Source organism: Meles meles, chromosome 19 (genome assembly GCF_922984935.1).
Source record: "Meles meles chromosome 19, mMelMel3.1 paternal haplotype, whole genome shotgun sequence".
In the NCBI taxonomy this organism is placed as follows: Eukaryota; Metazoa; Chordata; class Mammalia; order Carnivora; family Mustelidae; genus Meles; species Meles meles.
Window position 1 is genome coordinate 3,089,830 of NC_060084.1, and position 23,280 is coordinate 3,113,109.

At 60.8% G+C, this 23,280-nt stretch overlaps 1 protein-coding gene across 1 annotated transcript in view; it reads left to right on the forward strand.

Annotated features, from left to right (window-relative positions):
* Positions 1 to 260: 260 nt before the first annotated feature.
* C19H16orf74 (chromosome 19 C16orf74 homolog) overlaps positions 261 to 23,280 on the forward strand; it is a 33,898-nt gene continuing 10,878 nt past the window's right edge. The window contains exons 1-3 of the mRNA XM_045988073.1: positions 261 to 462; positions 4,507 to 4,820; positions 13,039 to 13,084. Coding sequence (XP_045844029.1) covers positions 261 to 462; positions 4,507 to 4,820; positions 13,039 to 13,084 — 562 coding nt within the window. The remainder of the gene's footprint in view (positions 463 to 4,506; positions 4,821 to 13,038; positions 13,085 to 23,280) is intronic.

Sequence of the window (23,280 nt, forward strand, 5' to 3'; positions counted from 1 at the left end):
AGTTGGTTCTCGGGCAGCTCATGACACCGGCTGGGACTGCTGTCACCTGATGGGGATCTGCCTCTGTTTGGGTGGTGATCAGATCCCTGCAAAGCCACCTGTGACCGGCTAGTGCTCCCAGCAGGCAGGACAGTTGGACCATAGTGACCGGAAGGCCCAAGCTTCGTAGACCACGTGTGGGGACTACTAGGAGGCCAGTCTGCAGGAAGCCTCAACGGCCCACCCTGCTGCTCCATCACAGGCTGTCCGGAATGGGAACGATGTCCATCCCTCCCTCCTCAGCCCTGCTGAGCCTCAGGCCTGCCCTGGTGTCTCTCCTGGACCAGAAAGTGTCCAGGATGACCATCATGCCTGCTCTCCTCTTCGCTGCCTCTGGCCCCATCTCCCGATGCGGCCCGATGTCCCCACTGCCACCGTCCTCACTCGAGCTGCCACTTTATGACAGCAGAGGAGGGATGCAAGGTAGCCGGGCCACGGAGACAGGGTTGGGCACAGCACCCTCAGAGGGATCCTGTCCCCTGCAGCTCCCCCAGGCCGCTCTGCTGCGTTGGCATTACGGCAGAGGACTTCCTGTGGGAGGGGGCTCCAGCATCTGCTTCTTTACTGAGGACTTGGGGTTCCTCATTCGCTCATTCAGACCCCGTTGGTTCTGAAGTGCGGAGCACCGCACAGGGACGGGGAGAGGACAGTCAGCAAAGCGGACCCGGTTCCGGCCCTCTGGGGCCTTACTTCCCAGAGACAGACAGACCTTCGGCGAGCTCACCAGGGAGCCCAGGACAGGACGCCGGTCCAGGCACCAAAGGGACACTTGCTCAGAGCTCTGAAAGTCGGGAGGGGTCTCTTAGGGCAAGGGCAGGGGGGAAGGAGACGTTTCAGGAGGAGGACATTGTCCTACAACTCGGGTCTCTTTTCTTTTTTTTTTTTTTTTTTAAAGATTTTATTTATTTATTTGACAGAGAGAGATCACAAGTAGGCAGAGAGGCAGGCAGAGAGAGAGTGAGAGGGAAGCAGGCTCCCTGCAGAGCAGAGAGCCCCATGCGGGACTCGATCCCAGGACCCTGAGATCATGACCTGAGCCGAAGGCAGCAGCTTAAACCACTGAGCCACCCAGGCGCCCTCGGGTCTCTTTTCTGCTCCCGTGGCTGTTCTACGTCCTCTGTGGACGACCGAGTTCTGCACTGAGAAGGGAGGGCTTTGGGGAACAGGTGTCGGGGGCCTGATTTCCCCGCAGACCCGCCGGGCCCACACCTAAGGAATCCACACCTGGGCCACAGCACCTGCCTCTTCCCAAGGCTCCAGGTGATGCTGGGCCGCCCTGGTTCGGTCTCTGCAGGCTCCCGGCCACCAACCCCCATCTTCACCTGCTGCCAGGTGGGGGTGCCAGTGAACCCTCGGAGCCCGTCTCTCCTCCCAGAACCCCCAAGGCCCCCCACCAGCTTCCATTACCCCCCCACCCCCAAACCAAGTTCCTAGAGGTGGTCACCTCACTTGGCTGCCAGGAACACCATGTCCAAGTGGGCTCTCTCTCTCCTTTTAACAAAATGGGGTTTTTGTTTGTTTGTTTGGAAAAATGTCTTTTCTCAAAGATTTATTTACTTAAGTAATCTCTACACTCGATGTGGGGTTTGTGCTCATGACCCCAAGATCCACCGACTGAGCCAGCCAGGCGCCCCTCTGCTGGAAAAGCGAACACACACAAGTAGAGAGTCTCCACGGGACGGCGACAGTCGCCCACACTTCCCGTCATTGCTGTCTCTCTCCTCCCTCTCTCTTCCATCTGTAAATTTTCCTGGACGCTTTTTTTTTTTAAAGATTTTGCTTATTTATGTGAGACAAAGAGAGAGAGTGAGTGCACGAGCTGGGAGGGGCCAGAGGGAGAAGCAGACTCCCCGCTGAGCAGGGAGCCCGACGCGGCGACCCCAGGACCCTGTCATGACCTGAGCCGAAGGCAGACGCTTCACCGACTGAGCCCCCCAGGCGCTCCCCCGAGAAAAGCTTTTAAAAGCATGACGGTACCACCGTTACATCCACTCAAATTCGTAGTAATTTGTGAATATGATCTAACACCCAGACTGTGGCCCCTTTTCTGACATTACCTCACACGTGCCTTTTCACAGTGCGTTTGTTCAAACCAGGACCTGTTCACATTTCACCCCTGTATTTGGCTGGTGTCCCCCATGTCTCCAGTCTTCCATGTGGGCTCTGAACACTAGATTCGAGGTTCTCCGTGGGAAAGGCCAATTAAGGCCACCTGGGAGTTTTTAATTAATTAATTTGAGAGCAGGTGTGTGCCCGGGGAGGTGCCGAGGGGAAGGGAGAGAATCTCAAGCGGGCTCCATACCCAGCACGGAGCCGATGGGGGCCTCGATCTCATGACCCTGAGATCATGACCTGAGCCAACATCAGGAGTGGGGCGCTTCACCGACGGAGTCACCCAGGCACCCCAGGGTCACCTGGGAGCGTTTACAAAACACCCATTCCGGGGCTCTCCCTGGTTCCGGCTAGGTTGGGATCCCTGGGGTGAGCCTGGGCCTGAGCGTTTGCTCTCTGCATTTTCATTCATTTACTTGTTAAGCTTCACCCCACCCCTCCCCGTGATCCCATCCGGGCCAGCTGCCAGGACTGGGAGCCACTGGAATACTTGCACCCCCCAGTGGGCAGGTGGCAGTGTCTGGTTGTCACAGCTCGGAGAGGGGAGGGGATGCTAGTGGCCTGTAGCGGGTGAAGGCCAGGGACGCTGTGGTAGCCCACAGTGCCCAGGACAGCCTCCCCGACAACAAGTGAGCCAGCCCCGGACAGCAAGCACAGACACTTGAAATCCTGACCTTGAAACACAGCCCCCACTGTTCTCAGCGGACCGAGGACTCCTGGGGGAGGAAGCGAGTTCGACAGGATTCTTTCCATCCCTCCATTCGTCATCTCAGCCCATACAGCTGTCACCTGGCTGCCTCCCATTGGCAGCCCCCCCCTTCCCCGCCAGCTCCGGAGACTGGGCGGCTCCACCATCCTCCGCCGGTTTGGGACTGCCGAGCCCGCTGGCTGGGTGACCTGTGATATCCCTGTCCCCCAGCCTCCGGGAAGTGGACAAAATAAGTGTCTCCTCCTCGCAGGGCTGTCCTGAGCAGGTGGTGACATGGGGGTCACGTGCCTAGGGGCCACTGTCAGTGACAGCCCGTTCGCCATGGCACCCGGGGGTCTGGCTCAGAGTAGGTGCTCAAAAAGCACGTGTAGAAACAACAAATCCCCATTTGTCCTGGCGGAAGCGGAAGCCCAGAAACAGGCTGATCTCACATGCGGCACCGAGCATTCGTTGGGCCTGCTGAGGCCTTCTCTGCCTGCAGAAGAGGCCTCGCGGGTCCTCCACAATGCCGGAACCAGAACCTGGGGGCCGTGCCTACTGTCCCAGGGCCTTCCCTACCCCTCTATCACCACTGCTAGAGGAGACGGTCCAGAGCAACCCTGCCCCACAGCTCACAGCCAGGACGCAAGATCCTGGACAGTCCACCATCCCTGTGAGGGTGGGGAGTGGGGACCCTTGGAAGGAGCATCCTGTCCCTAACCCTGCCCCCTTTTGGCCTTCTTTGGGGAGGGAAGGGGGACACGACACATTTTCCACCTGTCACTCCCGACTTGATACAAAAGATTGCAACATTTTTAGGAATGACTCAGAGGGAGAACACACACATAGGGTGCTGACTCTATTTCCTGCAGCTCAGTGGGTTCCTGCTGTGCCGAGGGAGTGCCGCTGTCCTGCTCGGTGACTCAGTTTCCCCTTCCAAACCTCCAGAATTACACACAGCGCAGGGTGTGGAGACCTTGTGGGCATGAGGGGCTTCTGACAATGACAGGAAGAACCCGCGGTAATGGGGTTTTGTTCCTCCTAGCTAGCTGGGTAGGTGGTCAGAGACCCTCTCACCATGAAGCCTCCTAAGAAACCCCTTTGGACAAAAGGTCTTCACACCCACCTGGAGAGGAACTGGAGCGTTACTCCTAGCTGGGCATCAAGAAAACCTGAAGCCAGGGCCATGGGCCAGGAGGTCCCTTCACATGCCCCTCTTGGTGCACCCGGGTTGACCTCCAGAAGTGAAGCCTGAGAGCCAGACCCTAACACTAAGGAGGCTGCCTTTCCATTACGAAGGCCACCTGAAACGCTCTTCCAAGACTGAGGGGTGGGGTGGGGGGCATGTTGCTTACTTGTCCTCAGGGCCCCCCGGGCAGGGGTAGGGAGCTGCGGATGGCGGGATGGTGGGGCCTCCCACTTCTGGCCTCCCCTCCCCGCAGCCGAGCGATGGGGCCCACTCATCATGGGAGAACCCTGGCGCCCCTTCCCACCCAGCTAGGGCTGCGATGCACGGCCTCGGGGAGCCTGGCAGGCAGCCCCGGGGAGGGGCCCAAACTTTCCCCGGGCCGCACCCTCCACCTCCCCGCCAGGCCGGGCAAGAGGAAACTGAGGCGGGAGGCCGGAGGCGCGGGCGCCGGGCGCGCCCCTGGCACCGTACCCGGCAGGCGGCGGACGGACCTGCTCCGCCCCCGCGCCCGGCCCGTGCAATCCCGCGCCCTCGGGCGGGGCGGGGCCGCCGGCAGCACCGCCCCGAGGGGGCCGGGCGGGGGCGGCGGGAGGCGTGCGCGCGGCGGCGGCCGGGAGTGCCGGCCGGGGCGTAGCGGGGTCCCCCCGCGTACTGCCCGGCCCGGGCCATGACCCCCGCTGCTCTCTCTTGCAGGCTCATCGCCCCGGCTCCCGGAGCCCGGCCGCCGCCGCCAACGCCCGGGCGGGTCCCGTGCGCCCCGGGCGCGGCTCCGCAGTGAGCCCCCAGCAAGCGGTGAGTGCCCCGCGCCGCGCGCGCCCCGCTGCCCGGCCCCGCGCGGCCCGCCCACCCCTTCCAGAGGACGCCGCGCTCCCCGGGAGTCCGAGCAGGCGGCGTCCACGCCCCGCCGGTTCCGGCGGCGGGAAGGGCGCGCCCGGGGAGGCCAGCGCGTTCCGGGGGGCGGTGGGACCCCCTCGCGGGCCCGGGCGTCCCCCCAACTTCTCGCGGACTTTTCTGCCGAGAGGCGGATTTGGGGAAAGTTGGGCCCAGAGCCCCGGCTGTGTTGCGCCTTACGCGGGGCCGGTGGGGGTGTGTCCGCGCGTGGACGCCTCTGGCCCCCCATCTCCACCCGGCGCCCCGCGCTGTCACGAGCTCCTCGGGAACGGGCCAGACCGCCATTCCTGAGAGCTGGAAAGGAGCCCGGCCGGGGTGGGGGCAGGAGGCCTCGAGAGGAACCATTTCCCCTCTACCGAGGCTTTCAAACTATATTATTCATGAGCCGCCTCACTTAGGGGCCCCCTGGCCTCCCAGGGCATCAAAGCAGGTTTGCAACCGCAAAGGGCGACCCGTGTGAACGCACGCGCGACTTCTCCGGGCCCGCTGAGCTCAGCGGAACTGGGGGAGGCTCTCGAGACCCGGGACCCATCGGCTCGGCCGCGTGGGGGGCGGGGTCAAGGGCGGTCGACTCGGTCCGGAGTGTTGGGCCGTGGTGGAACCGCGAGGAGAGTTCGTCCCCACTGCCTGAGCGGCCGGCGGGTCACGGAGGAAGGGCAGGTGGAGGCACTTCTGAGACAGTGGAGCCTTTGTGGCACAACACCCCATCTTACAGATGGGGAAACTGAGACTCCGAGAAGCTGAGCTAGACTGGCAGGCCCTGCGGTTTCCTGCCCCACCGCCAGGAATGCCCTGGCCTGTCCAGGCCACACCCACCTTGGGTTCTTTGTCCCACCCTGGGTACTGGTTCCGGATGGATGGACGGATGGATGGATGGTTGGGAGGCAGGGAGGGAGGGTGGCCTGCTGGTGTATTTATGGAAAGACTTAATCCCTTCGCAAACCCCAAGGAGGCTGAAAGCTTCACCACCTAATCTCCTCTCCCTGGAAGCCCTTCCCTTGCTTACGGGGTGCCACTCAGTGGGCACTGAGCCGGAGTTTAGGTCACCTCTGAGGCCTGGAGCTGGGAACTTGCCCTCGGTGGCCGTGGAAAGGGACTGATGCTCTCTAATGTGTCCCCAGCACCTGCGGTCCCTATCCCCTGCCCGACCCTGACCAAGGAGTGGTGTCATCCCCATTTTACAGATGAGGATACGGAAGCTTGTAAAAGTCATGGGGCGGGTAGGTGGCAAGGCCGGGCCTTGAACCCTGAGCCCTGACAGTGAGTCGCACTGGAACATGGCAGGGGCCAGGCCAGGCCTCTGGGACCAGCAAGTGCAACACCTCCCCCGATTAAACCTTTATGCACGTAGCACATACACATGGGACTATGGGTACATGAAGAGTGTGCGCCGGATCCGGAAATAGGAGTCCCCAGGAATGTCCTCCTGCCCCTCCCAGCGGCAGTCTCCCTCAGGTGCCAGTGGAGGGCCCCGCGTCTCCCACAGGCGTGCCACATCCAGAAAGCCTAAGGGGGTGAGCTGGCAGGTGCTCTCTGACGTGGGCTGGTAGTCTGTGGCTCCTGTCGTCAAGGCTGCTGTGAGAAACAATTGCCTGTTTTGGGGGGCACCTGGCTGGCGCAGTCAGAAGAGCACGTGACTCTTGAGCTCCGGGTGGTGAGTTTGAGACCCACATGGGGTGTGGAGCCTACTTTAAAAAATTGTTCTTGAAGATTTTATTTATTTGACAGAGAGAGAAAAAGATTGAGAACGAGCAGGGGGAGCAGCAGGGAGAGGGAGAAGCAGGTTCCCTGCTGAGCAGGGAGCCCGATGCTAGGACTCGATCCCAGGACTCCAGGACCATGACCCAAGCCGAAGGCAGACGCTTAACTGACTAAGCCGCGCAGGCGCCCCTAATTGCATATTTTTAAATTAACCCTGTAGTGAATTAATCGTTACCTCTAAGAGCATACCCCGTATTTTTAAATAAACATTTGTATGGACATAGAACACGAAAAGCTACACAAACCGTAAGCATCGAGCTTGATTATTACGCAGAGGTTCAGAGCAGGCAGTGAGCAAGTATTTTGCTCCAAGTTACATGGTCAGTCACAGGGAGGCCAAGGCTGGACCTCAGGTGGCCCAGGCCCCTTCTCCAGGACACAAAAATAGGTGGGGATCTCACCGGGCGCCTTTGCCTCCCCGCCCCCCATCCTCTGCAACTTCCTGTTGGTGAGCTGCTGTGGGGGAAGCAGCTGTCCCCGCTTCCCCACTCCTCTCCCCGAGGAACTCGCAGCCTCCCGCAGGTCCATGGGCCAAGGTCAGGGGGATGCTCATGTTTGCACTCCGTGTACCCGGATGGGAGGCGTGTTAACACTTGTAGCATCTGTTCCCGGGCACAGACCCTTTGGCTGGAATTGCAGGAATTCTAATCCTGTTACAAAAAGCAAGTGCCTTTTCTAAAGAAGGAAGAAAACCAAGATGTTCCCTGTGCCGACTAGACAGGAGCCCAGGGTGGCCAGCCCGTCAGAACCGTCTTCCCCGTGTTCGCAGTGAGGAAACAGACGTGGAGAGCTGGCACACGTCCCCCGGCTGCGAGTGGCACCTGGTCCCATCCTCCCTTGGCCCGTCCACCCACCTGGGCCAACTGTCACATTCCTCAGCTCTGATTCTTCACCCCGGCCCTCCCTCGGTTTGGGCTCGAGTGAGGTCTTTGTTCAGTTCAGTGAGTCACGACCTCCAGGGGATCTTTCCGATTCCCTCTAGGATGGTACTCTGCAGAGACCGAGACCGGCTTCTAGCTGGACCCGGCCTTGCACTCATGGTCCCTCTCTGGGCCTCCCTGTCCTCAGCTGGGAAGCCCACGTGAGCACCCAGACCACCTCTGTGGAGAGCTGCCGGATTTCGCAAATAAAATATAGGATGTACCTGGCATGCGACTCTCACCCTCGAGGTCGTGAGTTCAAGCCCCACGTTGGGCGCAGAGATTACTTAAAAATAAAATATTTTTTAAAAGATTTTATTTATATATTTGACAGAGATCACAAGTAGGCAGAGAGGCAGACAGAGAGAGAGGAGGAAGCAGGCTCCCTGCAGAGCAGAGAGCCCGATGCGGGACTCGATCCCAGGACCCCAAGATCATGACCTGAGCCAAAGGCAGAGGCTTAACCCGCTGAGCCACCCAGGCGCCCCCCCAAAATAAAATCTTAAAAAGCAAAACAGGAAACTGGATACCCAGTTCAGTTTGAATTGTGGGTTCATGAAGGATTTGGGGTCTGACTATGGCCCATGCAGAAACTGGACACTATATTTTATCTGGAGCCTTTTCTCTCCGGCCCCCTCCAGCTCCAGATCCTATGACTGCCTCCAAGAAAGACGTCCCCTCACACTCCAGAGCCCAGCCTCTCTGATCCACAAAAGTAGTGCCTGAAGGGAGTCAGCCTGCCCCGGGGCCAGCCTTCAAGAAGTCGGGTCTCCCCCGTCCCCCCGTGGTTCTATGCCGTGGACTCGGCCCATCGCCGTTACTGTGTACTCATGCAGAGAATAGTTCGGCTTCCCTTTCTCTGCGCGCGACAGTGTGGGAGGTGAGCTGGGGCACTCCCACGGCTGCAGGCTGGTAGTTTCTTCCCGAGTGCTCTGAAAACAGTCGCAGACAACTCAGCCGAGTGTGTCCCTCCCCTGGAGATGCTCAGGCCTTTAGAGAAGGCGTGTGGTGTGCAAAGCAGCTGACGCGCATCTCTCCCGCATCTCTGTCCGAGGCTCCGAGGGGACGCAGACCCCGCGGGAGGAGGTGTGTGTCCTTGGCGTCCCCGCCTCGGTAGGACCCCGCGGTGACCCCTTGGCAGTAGGGGTGCAAGAACCTGTTCAACTTCAAGCTGTTGTGCGGATAATTCACAATCTGAGGTTTCAAAGGGAACATCGAGGAAAGGGAGGTGTTTCACGCCCCTGCCCAAGTGTGAAAGAGGGAATGTTTATACCTGAGCTAGCGGTCCCCCAGGCCTGGTGGACCCCTCCCACGAGATCGCTTCCCTCCCGTTGACTCTCCTTTTCCTCATCCCAGAAACCTGTACGTTTGTACCCAACGCCGCCCGGGTCGGGCTTCCTGGCCCCGGGACCTCTCAGAGCTCTGTCCCCCACCCCCCGTCTGTAAAATGGGGAGGCGGCGGTGATGTCTCTCTCCTGGGACATTTTTAGGGTAGAGGGGAGTGATTTTTATGATAATCTTGGCCCAGGACTTGGCCTCTTAAAAGCCCAGGGAGATGTGGGTATCGGTGGGCTCTCAGGGCTGTGATGCTGCCGGCGGGGGAGCTGGACGTGGGAGCGGCCTCACTGCCCCCAGTCAGGCCTCCATCCACGCAGCTGTAGAATCAGGCTTCGGCGACTCCTCATCCGAAGGGCTCGCCCGTTCATGGGGCTCTCCCCGCAGTCTCTACCCAGGCTGGCCGCCTGCCAGCAGCCCCAGCACCGAGGGGTGGAGTGGATCACGCGTGGGAGTGTCTCCTCCTGACCCAGCAGCCCAGAGCGGGGGCCCACGACGCGGGACGCCCCCAAGGCAGTGCCTTCACAGGAGTGCTTGGGGACAGGACCGTCCCCCAGGCAGGGTGCCTAATATTTGACAGGCGAGGACTCGGAACCTGGGGGGCCGAACTTCAGCACCTCTGGCTCAGAGATGGCAGTGACTTGCCTGAGGTCACACAGCTCTTGGAGCCTGGTTCTTCCTTGTTCCTCTGGGCCACTCCCCGCCTGCTGCCTCTGTCCTGTCCTGGGGGGAGGGAGAGGCAGGGTGACCAGGTTCAAGTGTGTGCGCTGGGACGAGGAACACCGGTTTGTGACAGTTCTCCATCTGGGAATTTTAGGAACAGACGCAGAGTCACCGCACACCGACATGACCCCTTGACGTGACCTGGCCGGACGCCACGCGGCCTCTTGTGCCCGTGTCCCCCGAACCCAGGCTGCGGCCACTGCTGCTTCCTCCCCCTCCTCCTCCTCTCTCGCTTCCTTGATCTGTCTTCATTTTTCTCCAAACCTCCCTCTCCCCTTCCTCCCTCCCTCCTTCTCCTTCCTCCCCTTTCTGCCCCTCCCCTGTCCGTCCTGCCCTCCTGCCCTCTGTCCCTCTCTCCTTCCCTCCTGAATGTTCTGAAATGGGTATGTTTCAAGTCACGAGATAGCTTTACAGACAACCCCTGTCACTTCCGGACAACCCTTGAGGAGGTGGTGCTCCGGCAGAGAATAGCCCAGCCTCCCCCCTGCGCCCCGACCCCACCAGAGACGTCTCTAGGGAAGTAGGGTCTGATGCGCCAGACGGTGGTCTGGGCCACCGCTGGGGAGGCGGTGGGGTCGGGCGCAGAGGCTGCGGACCCCTGCGCTGCCCGTGTCCGCTCTTCTTCCCTGGCTTGACGTCTCCTGAAGTAGTTTCAGGCTTCCAGAAAAGTCGCGGGAACACTGAGGGCTCCTGCAAGTCCTTTCCCAGAGCTGAAGCTCGGCCACATTTGCCTTAGGGTCTCTGCGCCTGCACACGCATGTCGCTTTCCTAGCTGACCCGTCCGAGTCGCGCTGCAGGCACAGTGGCCCTCGAGCCCAGACGGCTGGGCGTGTCGCAGGAGCCACGATGACCTCTCACAGACGCTGGCCGGTGACTGAGCCCTGAAAGGGGACCGCATCCGGTCACCTCATAGACAGCCGTCTTTCTTTTGACTATTATAGTATTAGTCTTTTTTTTTTTTTTAAGATTTTACTTATTTTTTTTGAGAGTGCAGATTAGCTATCCTCCCTGCGCCTCTGTTTCCCCCTCTGTGGAATGGGGATGGGGAGGGGCCCAGCCTCTAGGGGCTGTTGTGAGCATTGACTACCAGGAATCTCTGTCCGGGGCTGTGACGGGCACACAGTGAACGCTCGAGAGACAGCACCGTTAGTCCTACCGGACTGGCCTTGGGCTCTCTTTTCCTCCAGCCTGGCCCTCCCTCTCCCCCTGAAGGATGCCCCCTCCTTGGTATCCAATGCCACCCGTGATTAGAATCCCCTGGGGAGCTTTTAAAAAATCCCAGTGCTAAGCCCACACCCCAGGCCCATCAGCCTAGAGTCTCTGGGGTGGGACCCAGGCGTCTGTACCTTTTTAAGGGCCCAGGGTGAGTTCACTAGGTCATAGGAGACAGTGCTCAGGGTCGCTGCAGTGGTTATGGACATCCCCTGGGTCTTGTTTTGAGATGAAGCTGCCGAGCCCCCAGGCAGGGCGGGGCCTGCGACCCCGGCATCTCTCACAAGCTCCGGGTGGTCCACGCTCTGGTCCCAGGACCACACTCCAAGGAGTACGCCCCTGGAGAAAGGCCCCAGCTGGCAACCACTGCCCGTCTTCCCTCTGTGGCGGGTGTAAATAATAGCATCAGACACTTCTCGGACTGGAGCTCTGCGCCCTCCTGACCGTCCCATCGTCCTACTGCTCAGTGAGACTGCCAAGACCATCATCCCCATTTTTTTTTTTTTTTAAGATTTTTAAAAAATTTATTCATTTGACACAGAGAGAGAACACAAGCAGGGGGAGTGGCAGAAGGAGAGAGGGAAGCAGGCTCCCCGCTGAGCAGGGAGCCCAGTGTGGGGCTCCAGCCCAGCACCCTATGATCATGAGCTAAGCCAAAGGCAGAGGCTTAACCATCTGAGCCACCCAGAGCCCCCAGCATCATCCCCATTTTAAAGATGAGGCAAATGAAGCCTAGGTTGGTTGAACAGCCCATCCGTGGTTACCCGGCTAAGCCAGGCTCTGGGCCAGCCAGGAGGGCACACAGCTCCACGGCCTGCAGGCGAGTCAGGAGACACTCCACCACCGTCTGTCCCTCTCCTGCCCTGTCTCTCTCCCCTCCCACCTCCCACTCATTTGTGCTCTCTGCCTTGTCCCCAATCCCCCCAGCCCATCTCCTAAGAAATGCATCCAGGCCCTTGGCTTCCTACCTGTCCCACAAACCCAGCCTGGATAAAACTGAAGCCCTGACCCTGGGTTTCTCCAGGCCAGCCCCTCCTGGTCCCTCCAGCTCCCGAGCCTGCGAGCCTCCCAGACTTCCAACTGCTTCTCCACACCCTCACTGTCCCCCACCCCACACCGCTCCCCCACCCTGCACACCCCCTCTTCCATCCTAAGACTCCGTAATTTCTGGCCCAGAACGCACTTCTCCAACCTTCACAGACACACGACTCCCGGGGGACCTTGTTAGAATACCGATTGTGGCTTAAGGCTTCTGGGCGTGCCTGAGATGCGGCATGGCTAACAAGCTCCCAGGGGGCCCGAGGCTGCTGGTCCAGGAGCACCGCCCGTGCAGCCAGTTCCTGGGGGAACCCCAGCATTTCCTAGCCACAGATGCCGGCCTCTGGGCAGGACAAGGAGAGCACGACATGGGGCCTTGCTCACGCACCCATGGTGGAGATTCCAGGGGCTCCTCTCGTGGCCACCCTCCTCGCCTCTCCCCAGGCAGCCTGGCACGCAGGCAGCTCCCTCCTCTTCCCCAGAAGGGTGTACAGAGCCTCACAGGCCCCAGACCGCGGTTGGGGCAGCCCCGGGGTTGGAACCCCCGCTCTCTGAGCCTTGATTTCCCGTCTGTGAGAGAGTAGTACGTCCCGGGCGGGGCTGGAGCACACAGGTGCTGAACACTGTCAGCCGTGGCCTGTTTTATCCATCGCTCAGAATGCTCAGGGCAAATCCCGTTGCTGGCCGACCGTGGGGACAATTTTAACTCCCATGGACTGAGGCCTTCGTGCCCTTAATCGGTTAGATGTCCAAGTGCATTTTAAATGAGGGGCGGCGCCCTGGCAGCCAGTGAGCTCACCGTGTCCTCCTGCTCCTGCTTCTGAAGCCGGCCACCCCTGTGGCCCCAAAAGAAAAGGCCAGGTCAGCCCCCGACCACGCCCTCACCTCGACTGCACCCCACCCTCCAGATCTCCCGTCGGTGCAGCTCCGAGGCGGCGGAAAGCTTTTTCCGCCCGCACAGACTCGTCTTTGAGCAAACTCAGCGCAGAGGTAGTCAGCACGCACCCTGACCTCACCAGGCACTGGCGGCTTCTCTCCCCGCTATTTCCTGTTGTGCTCCAGTGGGGCGGGGGCAGGGCGGGGGCCAACTGCACATGGCCAAGACCAACAAGCCCCCTCTCTCTCCGCAGGCCCGCAGAGGCGCCGCCATGGGGCTCAAGCTGTCCTGCCTGAAAGGTAAGGGGGGAGGGAGCTTCCCCACCAGTTCCTCTGGGGCTGGGAGAGGGGTGGGGAGGGGGAGGCATGAGGCTGGAGAGAATAGGAGGATCCACTCTGGAGAGGGAGGGGGACCACCGCTTAAGGCAGCATCTGTATACAGCAGGTGCCTTATAAAGGCTTGCTCTGACTCTGAGCGCCCCTGCAGGCCTTCCCTGTCACTGACAGCTGAGTGCTGTGGGAAGGTCGCAGTGCCCCTGGGTCTTGGCTTGTCCCTCAGGGGGATTAATCCCAACCCTGGAGAGTAAGGGAAGGAGAGCCCCGACCCTGCGACCCTGCGGGCCTGTTACCACTGACGTAGCTCCGGTCTGCTGGGGGCTGGGGAAGGCCAACGGGAGAAGGTCTAGAAGGACACCAGGTCACTGTGGAATGTGGTAGGTGTTGGCAGAGGGAGCCCAGACACCTGTCCTGTGCCCTAGACCCTCCTGGCCGGCGTCTAGATGACCCAGGGGCACTGCAGACCAACGTGGCCCCTACGGAGACCGCTCCCCTTGACGCCCATTATTCAGGAACAAATGTTCCCTAGCTGGAAATCCAGGGTCGTCCTGGTGGCCCCTCGCCCACGTGTGGCATGCCCGGCAGCACTGATCACCTCCTGGATATTTCGGAGGTGCCCCGGCCCTGGCCCTTCGCCGCAGGACGTCAGGGGCGCGGGAAGGTGCAGGCCAGAGTGAAGGACCACGTTGTGTCCGGCTGCTGGGATGGGTGACCTCAGCAGAGGCCCCGTGGGCCCCCGTGGGCCCCTTGGCCAGGGGGCGGGGCATCTTGGTGGACAGTTCCTCCAAGACAAGGCGCGAGTGCGGGGCCGCGCTTCCCCTGGAGAAAATCAGGGTGTCGTGGGCAAGGTGGGGATGGGATGCTGGAGAGCCCTGGGCAGCCCACGCCCCTCCAGGGCTTGGCCCTTCTGAGGCTGCAGGCTGAGCCCCGTGGGAGTGGGGGGCATTTGTCGGGCCAGTATCTGTGGGGGTGGAGAGCCCGCGGTTCCCTCCAGACGGAGCCCCTGGTGCTCCAGGACCCTCATCCCTGGGACTTCGCGGGCAGGTCTCCCCGGCACAGAGTGGGCATTCAGTACAAGCTTTTTGTTTTGGTTTTTAATCGTGGCGAGGGACGTGTCACATAAAATTTGCTGCCTTTACCGTTTCTAAGCGTACAGCCCCTGGACATTACATACGTTCATGCGGTCGCCCAGAGGTCCCCAGCGGCCACCTGCAGACCTTCTCCACTGTCCCGGTCCCACACCAACACTCCACCTGCCGCCCACCCCAGCCCCACCTCCCTCGTCCTACTTTCCATCTCTGCGAATTTGCCTGCTCCAAGGGGCTCCCGCGTGTGCGACGATACAGTAACTGCCCTTTCGTGACGGGCCGATCTCACTCAGCGTAACGTCCTCAAGGTCCGTCCCTGCTATAGCACGTGTCAGAGAAGCCCTCCTCTCCAAGTCTGACTTCTGTTCCCCGCGTGTGTGGACCACCTGTGGTTGATCATTCATTCCCCGCGGACACGGGGCTGCGGGGACGGGACGTCTTCGACAAGTCAGCCAAGGCCCTGGAGGAGCGAAGGGCTGGAATGTCGCTGGGGCAGCGAGGTTTGCTCACAGGCTCGCACCGCAGCTCGTCAGGGCCTGTTCCGGCCCCGGGCTGCCAGCCCTCTGCCCACACCAGCCTCACCCAGCCCTGGCCTCCGGAGGCGGCGGGTCTCTGGGGTGGGACAGGCAGGGGGAGGGAGTGGGGGAGCGCAGGGAACCGAGCACTGGACCTTCTCTCTGTGCTTCGCCAAAACGACCCAGACCTTCCTCCTCCTCCCGGAAGGGATGGGCCAGCTACAAAGGGCACAGTGCCCCACGGCCTGTTCCCTGCACGCTGCTGTCCACATTACCTTCTTGGCCCTCACGCCCGCAGGCGTGGTGTTCCCCCGCGTTGGGACCGCGACGTGTCTGGGTGTCCCTGGTCTGTGTCTTTCCATGCTCTCTAACGCCTGTGTCCCATCCTGCCGTGAGTGGGTCTCTGGGTGGTTTCCCGCTTGTTGCTTTTGTAAATCGTGCCGTTTTGAACATCTTTGATTTCTGATTTGTTAAATTAGTATTTCTTTGGGATAAATCCCAGAAATCAGAAGGACCCAGTCAAGTCGTTAGAATACATGGTGATTTCTTCCTGGGGGGATCAGCCGGGACAGGGCCCTGTTCTGCATCTATTCTGTGTGGATCCGCTCCCCTGTCTCCACGACACCCAAGTGAGTCCCCCCAGGATCCCCAGTTTCTAGGTGAGGACACTGAGGCACAGAGAGGCAGTGCCATTGGCCTGAGGCCACACAGCCGGGACGCGGTGCGATCTGAACCCGGGCAGGCTCCTTCCAGACGCCTTGCTCCAGCCACCATTGGTTTGGCCTCTGCAGAAGGTAACATTTTAAGTTGACATTTGAAACAGTCGCTGTAGCCAGAAACGTTATCAACACGTTCTCATTCAGCTTCACAGTCTGTAAGATGGTGTCAGAGTCTCCTGGAGCTGCCGTAACGTATCACCCCGAACCGAGGGGCTTCGAGCAAACAGAAATGCGTCCCCCACGGCCTGGAGGTTACGCATTCTAACCACGCTGCCTCTCCAGGCTCTGAGCGAGGGTCCTCCCTGTCTCTCCCCGGTCCTGGGACTCCGGGCGCTCCCGGGCATGTGGTCACGTCCGCCTGGGTCTGCCTCCGTCCTCACACGGCCTCCTCCCTGTGTCTCCCTGCGTCCTTTCTCTTAAGAAGACACCAGTCTCAGACTTGCAGCCAGCCTTAAGTCCAGGATGATCTCATCCCCAAATTGTTAACGAGTCACATCTGCAAAGACCTTATTTCCAAATAAGGCCACATTCTAAGGGTCTGTGTGGACGTGGATTTGGGGGGACACTCTTCACCCCACCACGAGTCCTTTCGCCCCTGAGCCCTGCACAGGCAGGGCAGGAAGGTGCTTCTCTGGCCCGACAGCAAAGACAGCCCGAGGTGGGGACCCGTGCGGGCCTGGCACGGAACAGAGGAGCACACTCGTGCCAAAATCTTTCTGTTTCTGGCCCCAAAGGGGAGCGGGCACGGCAGAGCCCTGGGAGTGGGTCCTGCTGCCCAAGGGCCTGGCCGTGGCAGCCGTGACATGTGGGAGCGCTCCGCTGTCCAGAGAGCGCCTCTCCCGTGCCCTCCCGTGGAAGGGCTGGCGTGGGCCGGCCGTCGCTGGGAGCCGGGCCCTGCTCCCTCCCTGTGCTGGACAGCGTAGGTGCCTTCACAGCGGGGAGACCGAGGCACAGGGCCGCTCTCACCAGCCCTGCATCCCCTGGCCGGCCTGGAGGGGCTCGGCTCAGCGGGCAGGAGAGGGGTGAGTGGTTTCCCAGTTTGCGGGCTCACAAGCATGTTCTCTCCCAGTCAGCAGCAGGCGGCGCTGCCCCAGGGAGCAGCAGGGTCGGGCCCCCAGACCTGCGGCCTCCGCTTCACCTGGGAACTGTCAGACGCATGGGCCCTTCCCAGACCTACTGAGTCAGAAGCTCTGGGGGTTTTTAATAAACCCTCGGGGGGGGGGGGTTCCTGTGCCTGCTCCAGTCCGAGAACACTGGTGCCCGGGCTCCGGGGTCAGCAGGGTCTGCGTTCAGATCCCAGGTGTGTCCTGGTAATCTGCAGCGTCGTACAAATCAGTTCACGTATCAAAGCCTCGACTTCCCCATCTGCAAAATGGAGTGACGAGGGGGGACATCTCCTGGGCCGGGCTTCGAGAGTTTTCTGAGACTGGTGCTCGGATGGACGGGGTTTCCTGTCTGCCCGGCCCTTCGCACCTTCCCATTCTGGTGGCAGCTGCCGGTGCAGGGCAAGTCAGTCTGGAGGTGTGGGCTTTCCTGGGGGGCTACCTCGGGGGCCATTGTGGTCTCTGGGGTTCCCCCGAGGGCACCAGCGCCAGCCCCGGCCAATAACAGCGTCGCTGTGGAGACAGGCTCCTGGGCTGGGCTGGTCCCTGCGGACTGTCCTTCTGGGGCGCCCGGGACCAGGTGGGAGGGCACCCGGAGATGGAGACTGGATCTGGGGTTGGTGCCTCGCTCGTGTGTTGTAAGGACAGTTTTAGATGTACAGAAAGTCGTTTCAGGCCCACAGTTTCCCTCTAGTTAAAGCTTGCCTTGGCTCGTCCCTTCCCCGAGGGCCCTGAGCGCCCAGATACGTCATTGCCAGCAACGCTCCTGCTTTGTTCAGCTTTCCTGTCTCCCCTGCGGCCCCTTTGCTGTCCCGGGAGCCCCCTTCCAATTACCCGTCACGTGTCCTCAGGCTTCTCCGACCACGTCAGTTTCTCAGACGCTCCTGCCTCTGCGACCTTGACTGTCTGGAGGAGGACTGGCCGTCCGTTTGGGAGGACAGCCGACTGTTGGGATCTGCTGGTGGGGTCTTAAGTCTCCTGTGCCGAGCAGGTGACGATGGTGATGGTGGGGCCCGGGACACGGGTCCGCCCGCCCCGGCGCCCCGACTGTCCAGGCATTTCTCCCACTTCCCTCGCAGGGGGCTCGGAGCCTCGCCTCCATCCAGCCTGTACCCAGGCACGGGGTGGCTGGGCGCGGGCCGTCGCGGTGCCCGTTTCTCATTGGTGTCGGGGGCCTGAGACTAGCCACAGGTCACAGCGAAGATGAGAGTCACCTTGCGACACGCCTGCTAGGGCAAAGTCTGGGTGCGAGCCCTCCGACGCTGCGGGTAGGGCTGCTCGAGACACTGCGCGTTGCACAAACGTCGACTGTGTCCCTTCTGTGCGCGGATCCACGGCCGGCTACGGGGCTTCAGACATGAGCAGGGCCGCCGCGCGTCTTGGCCGCGGGGAGCTGGGAGAGTGAGGGACAGGCGAACGTTACTCAGAACGGCCACCTGAGTGCCAGTTGCCGTGGCGTGACGTGACGGAAACCCGTGAAACCCGTGGCCTGGTCTCCGGGCGGGGTGGCCCGGGGAAGCCAGCCAGCCTGGGAGAGCTGGTCTGGGAGGCCGTGGGAGGAGACCAGCAGGTGGTCAAGGAGAAAAACAGCCTGATTCGGGGGGGCAGGGAATTTGGGGGTTGCTCCAGTGGGGGCTGGGAGCTCCGTGGAAAGGGAGGGATCAAGGCACCCATTGGGCTAATACGCTTTGAGCCATTTTCGGAATGCGTCGGGCCTTCGTGCGTCTGAAAGGAGGCGACATGGCGGGGCTCCGCGTTGAGGTAGAATGTGGCCCAGGTCAACGTCTTAGTGAACTGAGCTTCCGTGTTCCCATCTGGACTGAGCGGCAGCTTCCTGCCCGTGGGGGTCCTCGCTGTCTGCCCTGCACCCCCTCCCCGCGGGGTACAGAGCCCAGACCCGCGCCGTCTTCCCACGTGACCTTCCAGCTGACCTTCCAGCTGACCGGCAGGCAGCCAGCTGTTGGGCATCTGCCCCGGGCCCCAGGCAAGGGCCGCGGACGGCTCAGAGCCCTGTCCCCACGCAGGAGAGGCAGAAACAAGGGTGTGAACATGAGACCCAGACCGGCCGAGGGGGTGGTGACAGCAGGAAAGGGAATCGAAGTGGCGTCCCAGGGGGCACGAGACCGGCGCAGGCCCCCGCACCCTCCCCGCAGCCCCAGTTATCAGAGCCAGCCGCGGAGGCAGGGAACAGTGCTCCAGGCCAAGGGAACAGCGGATGCCAAGGCCCTGAGACGGGAACAAGTCTGTTGAGCTGAGGAGCAGTGAGGATGAGCATGTGACAGGGATGAGGGCCATGGGGCCAAGCCGGGGGGGCCGAGGTCCCTGGGGCAGCTGAGGTGTGCTCCCGAGAGTTTCTTGTGTTAGTCGTAGGGAGCATGGAATCAGGGCAGACCAGGGGTCTAAGCCTCCCATGTGCAGGGGTGCATGCTGAATCACGGGAGGCTTTCAAGACCCGTGCAGCCCTGGCCCGCTCCCCAGAGGGCTGGGGTTCAGTTGCTGTGGCCGGGGGTCCCGGGTACCAGTGTGTTTCTGAGGCTTCCCAGCGCCGTCCCAGGGTGAGAACCACTCTCCAGGGCCGGCATCCTTGCTTTTCACAGGGAACCCGGGTGGGGGCTGACTGCCCCAGTTGACAAGGGTGGCTTGGCTGGAAGCCCAGGAGGCAGGGGCTCGGAGGACAGGGAGACCCCCACCTGCTCCAAGGAGGGTGGATAATCAGGGACTGTCTTAAATGCCAAAGCAGATGGTACTTAACTTGGCCCCGCCCCGTCCCCATGGGAGAGCCGGCAGCCCTCCTGGCTCGTGGCCCGGATTTAGCCCCGTGTCCTGCTTAGGTGAACCACCCCCCGCCCCCACACTGACCCACACCTGCTGTCCTGGGGAAGGAGAGAAGGACGGCCAGGAGGGTCCCAGTCGGGTTGACTGGTCTGGGGCGTGCTTGAGGACCTATGCCCAGGGTAGGCTCGGGCTTCTGTGCATGGGGGCTCTGGAGCTGAGATGGCCCTGGGCAGTTGTCCCAGATCAAGGGGCACAGGCCTTGAACCTGCCCATCTCCTTGACATGCTGGAGAACTGTGCCAGGAGGGGCATGACCTTGGGTAGGGCAGAGATGAGAAGTGAGGATGTGCCTGGCCCTGAGGATGGGGTCCCCTTAATTGTACACCCTAAGCTCCTCGAGTGCCTCACTTCAGTCCCTCCCAGTTTGGGGTCAGAGAGGTCCTGGGGGCCATCAGCGGGCAGTGCTCAGGCCCACTGGGGACTAGCCTGAGGCATAACGCACAATGTCCGCTCAGGCCACAGGTTCCAGTGGGGGACTGTGGGGCTAGGGGGCTGTGGGCCAAAAAGGCGCAGGCTCCGAGGACGCCTGTCCTTTGAGTCCTAGCCTCCCCCCACAGCCAGCCTCAGCTCCTGACAGCCCACACTGGCGTCCTGGCATGTGTTTCCCATGTGTCCGTCAGAAGGGGGGACCATGCTGGGGAGACCATGAAGGCATGAGAAAGAAAGGATAGGCAGCTCTGTCCAAACAGCCAGGGACCCGTGTCCCGCACACACGGCTCCGTGAAAGGGCCCAGGGGCAGAACGAGAGGTCTAACACTGCCACGCGTGTTGGAGAAAGGAAACAAATACGCCAAGGAGGGTGTTTGCACGTGGAGACAGAGAATGTTCTGGAAGGAGACACAGGAAACAGGAGCCATGCCTGCCTCCCAGAGGAGAAGCTATGAAAAACAAGGCGGCTGGGGGTCAGCCAAGAGCAGGGCCCAACAGGCTGGCGTCTTCAGCAGCTGATGTCTCTGGTCTGGAGGGAGCTGGGCCCCGTGTCCCCACCCTCTGGGACTCTAGAGACTTCCCCGGGCCCAGTGACCACACACTGGGCCCCTCTCCTGAGAAGCAGGATTCCCAACCCCGCCCCTGCCTCTCTCTGCCTCTTCACTCTCTCACTCCTTCACCTTGATCAAACCTCTCCTGCAGCAGCACAGCCCACCTTCCTCCTTACTACCTCTGTAACCCGTCTGTCTGTGTCGGCCCCCTTTCAGAAAATGTTTTATTGCTCCTTCTCGTCACTTTATTTTCTGAATATATAAAATATATATTTGGAAATATATATTTTATATATTCAGTGGTACAGAATATAAATTCCGTGGTACCACGAAAATTCCGTGGTACAGAATGTAAAATGTACAAAAGAATACGTAGTGAAGAATCAGTCTGCCCCTGCCGCTCTCCTAGCCGCCTGGTTGGAGGCAGCCCTAGTTAACTGCTTCTTTGAGTCTCCTTCCAGAATGTTCTACGCCTGCATGCTCAGACATGATCCTGGGCATATCCCTTTCCTTTTTCCAACGTGCATGGTGGCATTAGACCTGCCGCTCTGCCCCTTGTTCCTTCCCCGGGTCTGCAGGTGTCTGCAGACATGGGAACAGGCTCCCACGCGGACCTGCTGTCTGCTCTTTTGCACAGCGGCAAGTAGTCCCTGATGCGGCCCGGCGTCCCGGCCTCACCGTCCCCAGCCCGTCTCTCACCTGCCAGGGAGCCTGGCCGTGGGACATTCCCTGAGTAGCCCTGCTAGGTCAGAACACGTGCACCCTTGTCTTCCTGAGAGTTTTGCCACGTGACCTTAGGAGTCGCACCCAAAGCCCCTGCATTCCCACGTGGGGAGAGCGACTAACCTAACAGTGGTAACGGCCGGTTTTTTTTTTTTTCTTCATTCTTGCTGATCTCAGGGGTGAAAGGTGCTATCTCGGAGAAGTGTGTTTCGTGTCCGCAGGAAAGGTTTGCGTCCTTGTTGATGTGCGGCACCCGCAGGGCAGGGTGGCGGGCTGTCGGGGAGCCGCTCCCTGTGTCCTTGCACAGGCCCGCCAGCGTCCTGGCTGAGAAACAGAGCCCCATGCCCCCGCCCCTCAGCGCCGGTAGCTTTCTCCTGCCTCTGTCCCTTCCCTGCCCCCGACCTCTGGGTGTGTCACCCTTTTGTTGAGCAGGTGCCCGAGCCCTCCAACCCTCCTCTGAAGTCACTGGGGAGACCCAGGGTGGAGGCAGGAACGTGTCCCTCCGTTTCTGCACAGTGAGGGCTGGGACGCCCTGGGACAGAGCTGGGTGCACTTCCTGTCTGTCACCCTTGCACGTCATTGGTCACCAAACAGATTTTTAATAGCCGGCATGGTGCTGCCTCTGGGGCAACAGGGCGTGTGACCAGGGAGCTGGCCCGGGAGCCCACGGAAGGAGGCAGCGGGGCCTCCCTGCAGGATTCCCTGGGGAAACCACAGCCTCAGCTGTCCTCGGTGGCTCTTGCTTCCCAAATGCCAAATGCCACTTGGCCCAGAGCTTTTGATCTGCTCTGCTGTGTGGCCGCCCATCCGTGGGCTCCTCCTGCGTCAGCTTCCCGCAGCTGGGGACATCCCGGTCCTCGGGGCTCACAGTGTTGCTCAGGATGGCCCTGCCCACTTGCTGCCTCTGGGACCAGCTGGAAAGTCCTTCCAGGGGCCCCTGGTGGCCGTGGTAACAGTCCCAGGCCCCCTAAGTGCTGCTCTGGGCCAGGCTTCCCCAGACACCTTCCACTTAACCTCACACACCCTTAGCAGGGCCCTGCAGGTTACAGGTCACTCTCCAGGGCGAAAGTTTGAATCTTGATCCTAATAAGGGAGGAATGGCGGATAGCCCCTCTCCGTCACCCCGTCTGTGAGTTTGCAAACAGAGGCTCAGAGAGGGTAAGAAAGTTGCTCAGCCCACACAGCTGGCGGAAGGCAGAGTAGGGCCACTCGGGCCCTGTGGCTCTTGGCGGTGTCCGGTGTCTCCATCCCTGCCACAAGGCACAAAGGAAACCGGCAGCTCTCCAGGGGCTGCTCAGAAAGGCCGAGGTATCGGGGCGACTAGTAACAGCTATGACCGTGGTTCTCGACTTCTTTTTTTTTTTTTTTTTTTCGTGGTTCTCGACTTCTTAACGGGGGGAGGGGGTGTTTTGCTCCCCACCCCCACCCCATTACCTAGAGTTGTCAGATTTTGGGGGAAAAAAAAACAAAAAACGGGATGCCTAGTTACATTTGAAATTAAACAATTAAACAAGTAATTGTGTAGTGTAAGTATGTCCCAAATGTTGTGCGGGACTTCTACTAAAAAATTACTTGTTCTGTTTTGTTTTTAATTTGTATTTTATCTGGTAACTCCACCCCCCAGGACATTCTTCGGTGTCACCGCCAGAGGGCGCGACAGCCCCTAGAGGTCGGGGACCGGGCGTGGGGACCTCGGAGCCGCACTGGGCAGGATCTCCCGCAGGCGGGGCGCTGCTGTGCCTCCTTTCTGTGACCTGGGGCCTCCCTGCACCCTCAGCCCCCTGGCCGAGACCCACAAAGCCTCCCAGAGAGGCTGGGGTCCGGAGCCGGGGCCAGGAGCCCACCAGAGTCCGCCCACGGGCGGGCAGGTGGGCAGGTGGGCTGCAGGTGGCACAGAAGGTGGGGGGGGATTTTATTTATTTATCTGACAGATTTTATTTATTCATTTGACAGAGAAATCACAGGTAGGCAGAGAGGCAGGCGGAGGTGGGGTGGGGGGGAAGCAGGCTCCCGGCCAAGCAGAGAGCCCGATGCGGGGCCTGATCCCAAGACCCTGGGATCATGACCTGAGCCTACGGCAGAGGCTTAACCCACTGAGCCACCCCGGCGCCCCAGCCTTGGCCCCTCCTTACCGCACCCCTCCCTCTCTCCGGCTCCTCCTTCCGGGCTCGTGCTCCAGCAGCTCACCCCTGACACAA